The sequence below is a fragment of the Lepidothrix coronata genome, unplaced genomic scaffold (assembly GCF_001604755.1).
Source record: "Lepidothrix coronata isolate B3197 unplaced genomic scaffold, Lepidothrix_coronata-1.0 Scaffold145, whole genome shotgun sequence".
NCBI lineage: Eukaryota > Metazoa > Chordata > Aves > Passeriformes > Pipridae > Lepidothrix > Lepidothrix coronata.
The window spans coordinates 2,341,744-2,349,608 of record NW_016690325.1 but is presented as its reverse complement, the minus strand read 5'-3'; the positions used below and the strand labels follow the sequence as shown (position 1 = coordinate 2,349,608).

Here is a 7,865-nt window from a genome sequence, read left to right as displayed (position 1 = left end):
TTGGGTTTTTTTTTGCTTTGCAGAGTTTTTGTTAGAAAGGCACTGACAGATGAGATAAGTGTCAGAGTATAAGCAGTAATCTTATTCACAGTGGTAAAATGCTGACAGCACCTTAAAAAAGGGCACCCACAAAAAACCCTCACCTCAGGCCATGAGAAATCCTGTACCCTAACAATGATATGCTGAGAAAAAACACCCACCACATTTAATTATACTTTTTCATGATAATGGAGAAAAAGAACACTGCCAGCAGATAAAATTATGTGTGTTTGTAATACTAAATTAATTACAATGTGTTCATTCTATGGACATAGCATTTTTGCTTGCCTTGTTTGAACTGGGGTGGAGTCCAAGATTGTGAAGAAACCTGGGCATCTTTTTTCAGCTTAGTGCTCATGAAGGATCAATGATGTTGTGCAACCTGGCTTCTTGTAAAGATGATGATTTGCACTTGGAAAGCCAAGTTATCTTTGGAAGGGCTAGTTTAAGCATTTTCTACAGAGCTTTGTCAGAAATCAAGAAGTTATCCATCATGGTGGAGGTGGAATTTTAACAAGAGTCTTCCAGATGCTCCCAAGATCACCCACTCACTGCTCCCTGATTCATGTATTCAAGATAGCTCTGCTCCCACATCCATGTACAGCAAAACCCACTGTTGACTTCAGTGGCCTTCAGTGTGAATACTTGTAAAAATGTCCTGAAGTTTATTTCCTGGTGTTACATTCATTAGAAAATGCTGGCATCACCACTACAGAAGAGTCAACACTAGCCACTGTTTCTGAGATTATTCTGTATGATTGTTTAGTTTAGACAGTTAAAAGTCAAAACCAGAAAATTATATGCTTTGATTATATTGTACAAAATCCTAAGTCCCAAGCCATTAACAGTGTTCCTGTATTCTAGGTCCTAAAGGGGGATATGAGATGCTAACACTTCCTTCAGAACCTGGAACTCCAACTGGCTCTGAGGAACCTGGTGAGTACAGATTTTTGCAGTCAGTTGCATCAGAGGACACACTAACACCTCCAGTTTCTTTTTCCTTTTTTTTCCTTTTTTTTTTTTTTGTTTAGATCTCTTTTAAGTGTTTATTTTTGAAGTGTTGTCTTTTGAACATGTCAGCTTTACATGCATTCTCACAAACACACTTTGTGCTGTATTTCTGTGTTATTTATTGTGCATTTCTGAGAACAGTGCATATATTGGGTAGAAAATATGAACAGCACTTGCTAAAAGAAAGGCAGTTTAAAATATAATTTTCTTCTTCCCTCCCCAGTTATACTCTTTTTCTTTCATTTCCCCCTCAGGTCAGGGCCACTGAATTTTCAGCTTTACTCTTCTCCTGTTACTTGCTTAACTATCTTTTTTGATTCCTACATTTTCCCCTTTTCTCTTCAAGAAGTCACGATATTCTACCAACTCTGTCCTATGTAAGCATGCAGAATGTTGTAACCATGCATTTTCATCTGTTTTTCTTCCAAATTCTTCTTTCACAATGCTCTCAAATATTGGTCTTCTGACCCCTCTTATAAGCATCTTCTGCTTCTATCTACCCAGAATGGACTGCTGAAAGCACTGTCTTTGTCCATGGCTCTCTGTGTGGGCCTTGTTTTCTTAGTAGGAGCTTTTGACTCTTTTGTGCTTTTTAAATAAACCTTTATCTTAAAAAAATATGAGCCGGTTTTTAGTGTCTAACGAGCTTTTGTTTTTTTTCTGAAGGAAAAATGAAATGCAAAGTATTTCTATGTTTACAAAGAAAGCACAGTTTCTATTAAGACAACACTGACTGAAGAACAGAAGACTTTTCCTTTCCTTCCATTCCAATTTCCAAACTTTGTTCTTGGTTGTTTTTTTCTTCTTCCCACTTTGAGAAGAATGTTTGGCAGTTGCCAAGGGCTTCTTTTTTCTGTGTTTCTTTTGTTTTTCTTGCACAAAGACCTACCAATTAATACAATATTCTCCATATGTGGCTTTTTAGTTCTCAGGAAAATCCCTTGTTTTGTCTGGATCAGGTATGATATTCAACTTCCTTAAACCTGTCAACTGTTTAGCTCTATAGAGAAGATTACTAGTTTTCATACTAGCCAGCTTTGAGGATGCTTCACTTAAGCTCCTGCTACATCACTTTAACAGCGTACAGAAAGACTCCAAAAATTAACTTTTCCTTCATAGCTGTTCATGCCTCTGTATTAGCCCTTAAGATTGTCATTTGCTTACAACTTCTATTTGTGATGCAGGTTCTCAGTGGTATGATTCTGCTGAATTCCTTTTGGCACAGCCAGGCTAAATTCCTTTGAAATATTTTAGACAGAATAATTTCTGCGAATGATGTTTAATGAAGACATAAAAATTTCTTCTGTTTGATTCTGCATTGATTTTGCCATTTTCCCCCTAACATCTGGCTTTGGAACAACAGCTTGAAGTCTGGCTGTCAGAAAACTATTTGTATACTTTGTGGATGTTCCTAAATTTTCTTTATGAAAATCTGTGGGAAAATTGGCCAACTTTGCAGGCTTTTAAATTTTTGGACTGCATAGTAGACTCCTTTGATTTAGACAGCTTAAGCCTGGGGAGATTCCATTATGCTGGAACATGCCCTTACTGTTGCCTAACTTTGTATGAACTATCTCTGCTATTCTTAATACTTCCAAGGAGATGAAAAAGTTTCTCTCAATGATTATTCATGGCTGTTTTTGTTTGGATATAAGAAGTCATTCTTCCCTATGCTCTAAAATGCCTTGATATTCTACTGCTTTTCCACTCACATCTCAGTAGTGTCTAAACAGCAAAAGAGAAAAGCAGCAGTTTGGACAAACAAAGTTTTGAGATGAGTTTTATGTGGGGACAAGGAAGGGCTTAGTGGGAGAACTTCATGGAAAGGGAGAACCTGAAAGTGATACTATTTTTCCTCTGCACTTCTTTGTCTTCAGCTGGCTTAAGAGCAGAAAGCATTTAAGGGTAAGGACTCCAACTGGACTGGACTGGCAGACAAGATTAGAATAACTGAAAGTAGGGCTTGAAGAGGTCTTTAGAATTAATCCAATAAACAAAAAAATTGTCTCTAAGTCAAAATCACTTTATAGGAGCTATTTCCTGGTAGGTGTTAATCTGTGTCTTTTTTAGAAATTTCTAGAAAACTGTGGAATTTGCTCTAGTGTTCTTATGTGTTTTCCTGCAATGAAAGTCTTATATTACGTGGTCTGTCCCTACTTGACATAATTCCTATCTTTTTCAATTCAGTACAGGAAAGCAGCCAACATTGTCTCCTCAAGCTTGCTTTCCCTTTACTTGAAATAGTTCTTCAGTCCCTTTTTTGGGATATGCTTTCTGAACCTCTAGTGATTTTGGTTGCTGTCTTGCAGATGATGTAGTAGTTTGCATCTTCCTAGAACAGATCACTTCATATAAAGCTTCACTAACCTAAGCTGGAGCTGGAAACCTTACGAGATAGTGCTGCACATGTTGCTGTTATTGGGAAATGTCCACATAGTGTTTATTTTCTGCCAAAACACAGCAAGATCCTGGTCTGTGGTCTTCTGCATAGATCCTGACTTGATCAGTGTGTCTCAGGATCTTTTAGGAATAAACTGTAGTCTTCTCATGCCCCATCTACCACTGAGGAATGTACTGTTTGGCAAGCAGAGTTATTGCTGCTCAATGTTTTCTTTCAGTGTGTTTTTGTATGAAATAGATAATTGGTCATTGCAAATAGATCTGTTATAACATGTTATTTATTTTAGAAGGGGCAGTAGGTTATTCAGCTGATGTCCCTACATCAGATCGACCCCACAGTGAGACAGCTACCTATGTTAATATTCCTGTCAGCCCTACTTCCAAAAAACAGCTTCATTACATGGAACTGGAACTTCAAGAACCTAGCACAAGCATAAGAGGTAAGGAAGTCTACAATATTATTTAAACAGCACAGGATACAGTAATGCAGAACATATGGGGCATGGGGAATCCTAATTTCATATAAGGAGAAGCTGAGGGAGCTGGGGCTGTTTAGCCTGGAGAAGAGGCTCAGGGGAGACCTCATCACTCACTATAACTACCTGAAAAGAGATTGTAGCCAGGTAGGGGTTGGTATCTTCTCCCAGGCAACCAGCAACAGGATAAGAGGACACAGTGCCAACTTTTCCTAGGGGAGGTTCAGGTTGGACATCAGGAAGAATTTCTGCACTGAAAGAGTAGTCAGGCACTGGAGGTCTTTTCCAACCTTAATGACTCAATAATCTACCCACAGGCTTTTGCTAACCGGTAGTTGAACTCTGGTATGTTTGTGAGGCAGTTCTTTTAATTGGCATCTTTTTTTGGGAAAGATTTTTGAGTAATGGTGTTCTATAAGATGTTGCATCCCTTTGACAGGTTCATTGTATATGTGCTCCTTCTCAAGTGAACATTTCTATGTCTGTGGAGTTTGAAAGACAGTAATTTGCTTGTGTTCTCAAGGTTTTCATCCCACGTATTAGGACTAAACTTACTTAAGTTTTCTTGCTTGGCTTCAGAAATGGGACTGTGGGTGTAGCTGTACAGGGCTTGCTCCTGAAGACACTGACTCTGGAGCCGTGCAGCAAATGATTAAGAACAGAACACAGTACTCTTCTATCTGCTGTCCATGAGGATGTTTGAAAGTGCGACAAAGAGAAAGCTAGCCCAATTATCTGATTTTTTTAAAAATACTTTGGGTTGGGTATTTTATTTCTAATGCTTAACTTGAACAATTAGTACATAAGCATGCAATATATCTACCGTATATTGACATTTAGAGATGCAGTCCTTGTTACAGAAAGCATCTAATCAGAATCTGGCATTTAATTGCTTACATTTGGTATTGATGGTTTTTCCATCTATAGTTTCCAGCTATTAAGATTTTAGCTTTTATACTTTTAAATTCAGCAATTTTATAAACTTTGAAATGCTAGGATTTTTCCCATTGGGTTTTTTTTAAACGTTTATATGGTTTTAGTTAAGTAATTCTAAGCTTCTCTCAGACTTAAAAGTAGTTCTCCTGTTGAAATATTTTATCTTCATTTTAAAGACAATGAACCAAGGCATTAAGAATGAAAAGTCAATTTCCATAAACTTTCCTAAATGTCAGCCACCCTCTCAGGCTCAAATGGTGCAACTTTGAAGGTGCCTTTAATGACCATAAATACTTTATTTTTTTCATATTAAAGTTTTCCCAGCCTGCAGCCTGTATGTCTGCACCTATACAGAACTATTTTACTCTAGAGAAGACTGAGCAGCTTCTATCTCCCCCCCCATTGCCAAAAAATGAACTAAAGTGTCATTCTGGTTGAGGCTGAAGGTGGTTGCTCTGGTAAATGTTCACAGGATGCCTAATCCATCCAAAGAACTCTGCCAACTGCCACAAATGCTTTCTATTCAAATACCAGATGTTGTTCATTTACTGACTAGTAGCTTGGTGATGAAGCCTCATAGAAGTGGGAATGCTGAGTTCAATTTTGTCATTTACTAGGGGTAGTAGGAATGGAGATTTGAACCTGGGGCAGAAATGCGAGTGGTTTCATTTGTGCTTATTTGAAGAAAACCTGATAGCTGAAATATGTAGATATACAAAGCACCTCAAAAAGCCTTGTTTAGCTATGGTTATAATCTTACTCTCTTTACATAGCTTGCTTTAAGACCAGGCCAAGATCATCCAAGAAATCAGTGGAAGAAGTGTCTCAATACTTAACCCTGTGCCAGTTTTACCCAGGAATATATGAGGGGTAGAGTCTTTCACAGGGTTTCATTTGATGTTTCAGGGAGTGGATCATCCCGATATGCACAGATTGACATTGCAGCCACTGAGACAGCCCACAAAGTGGGGACACAGCACGCCCAGTGCCGGGAGGAACGTTTGCAGGAGCTGGAGCAGAAGAAGAAAGGGGCTCAGCAGTGACCTGTCTAGGAAAGAACTTTTTGCTCACCACAAATTGATACTAATTCATCTTCCAAAAGATTCACACTAATTGTAAAAAGTAGTCAAACAAAATGCTGCCATTGCTTCTTGCATTTATACCAGATTCATTCCAATATCTTGATTCCTAATTGGAAAGCTGGTAGCATGAGGGGTGTGTTTGGTCTTTCTTTTTATTTTAATTTGGTTGTAAAGTCCAGATTTTTTTTTTCATACGCAATGACAGATGTTACCTTTTTCTATAATTCTAAAATCATGGAGAAACTGGAACCAATTTCAGTGTTTATTAAATGGTGGCATTTTCTTTAAAAATAAAGAAATTGAATGTGTGTAGATAAGAGAATGTGAGTGTGTGTGTGGTAAGTGTGCACATATGTTTGCATATGTGCACATGTATGTATGTAAGCACACATTACTGCTAAAATATATGTATATATCTGAGTGTATAAAACATGTAAAACCTCTATTAATATATTAATGGACTCTTACAAAAGCAAGAAAATCCAGTGCCTACTTTTTTGCAGGCACAATTTTGTTCAATTTATATGCTTATTTATGGACATGCTTAACTTTACCTATGGATAATTCAGCTTTATACCTCACCAAGAATCCTGCAGCTTTGGCTAAAGTTGCTCAGATTTAAAAGCTGTAGTGTCAGGGATGCATATGTGTATGCATACAGAAAAGAGCACATAAACAAGTTATTTAATTATGTCTATAAGCCACAGTAATGCGAAGGGCCATTTTGGGTGCTTCTGTTCTTGAAAACCCTAGATCAAACCATAAGTTTGATTTCATAGCTGCTGAGTACCTGTAATACTTAGCAATTTTTCTGGAGTGGAACATATGTATCCCTTTGAAAATCATGCCTCAGGTTTCTCAGATAGAATATTTTAAAATCAGGGTATTAAAAAGAAACATTCACTTTTGAAAATTGAGTCCTTTATATCACAACCCCTATCCCGAATGTCAACCAGCATCAAAAGCAGAGCATCCACATTACATCTAAAAATTTCATTGAATAATTCTCTGCTGTCCCTAAAAACATAAAACCAGTTCTATGTAAGAGGATGATGTCTCCAGAGATGCTACAGAATTGAGGCACAACAGGATGTTATCTTGTAAAATAGGTTTAACCATGAGTCTGTGGCATCCTGCTTTTGTACAGTTAGACTGTATGATTCAAAACCTGGTTTCCCATGTATGATTCAAACCCTGGTTTCCCATGTTGCATTGCCTATGTAATTCTTCTGTTATTTTTATTTGCCCTAATATAAAATGTTATTTAAATAAAATGTTATTTAAATAAAATGTTCTATAAAATGTTATGGCAGTGACACTAGACTAACAAGGAAGTGTACTTATGAAGAAAACAATTTTTTTTTTCTGATAACATATCAGCTTTGGCTCCCAGACGTTACCAGGAATGATATCGTGGGTATTATGATTTTTTGACTGTGTCTTCTTAAGATCCAATATCACAGCCAAATTTTTAGATATACGTCATAATTTATACTGGTGACTGGAAGTTTTGTGCCAGTGAGGGTTTCACTAAATGACTTAGGATAAGAGATGGGTGTTTGTTTTTGAGGCAGAATTTAACCTATAAATTTATTTGACTGTAGCCTCAATACTAATGTAAAATATCAGAAGTCTCTCAAATAAAAAATATGTGTTTGAGAGTTGACAATTTCCATTCTCATCTGTCCTGTGCTCAGATGTATATTTCTGCTAATCCACCTTGCTTATTTCTGAAGGGAAAGGAAAAGAAGCATTTCTTATGAGATTCTAGGTTTAAAAGATTTTTGTTATTTGACAAGTGAACGGGGGTGATCTGCTTTGTAAACACATGCTCAGTATAGCTTGAATGGCCTGGGCTTCCTGGGGTCAGGTTTATTTAGACTGGACTGTTCTTCAGTCAAGGATCCTCCACTGGAGGACT

The 7,865-nt window shown here is 37.3% G+C and overlaps 1 protein-coding gene across 1 annotated transcript in view; it reads left to right on the top strand.

Moving 5' to 3' along the window:
* The window catches only part of LOC108503743 (protein Dok-7-like), a gene marked incomplete at its 5' end in the record, with an annotated part of 41,194 nt that extends 33,640 nt beyond the window's left edge, over positions 1 to 7,554 (top strand). The window contains 3 exons of the mRNA XM_017828011.1: positions 904 to 975; positions 3,738 to 3,890; positions 5,769 to 7,554. Coding sequence (XP_017683500.1) covers positions 904 to 975; positions 3,738 to 3,890; positions 5,769 to 5,905 — 362 coding nt within the window. The remainder of the gene's footprint in view (positions 1 to 903; positions 976 to 3,737; positions 3,891 to 5,768) is intronic.
* Positions 7,555 to 7,865: the final 311 nt, after the last annotated feature.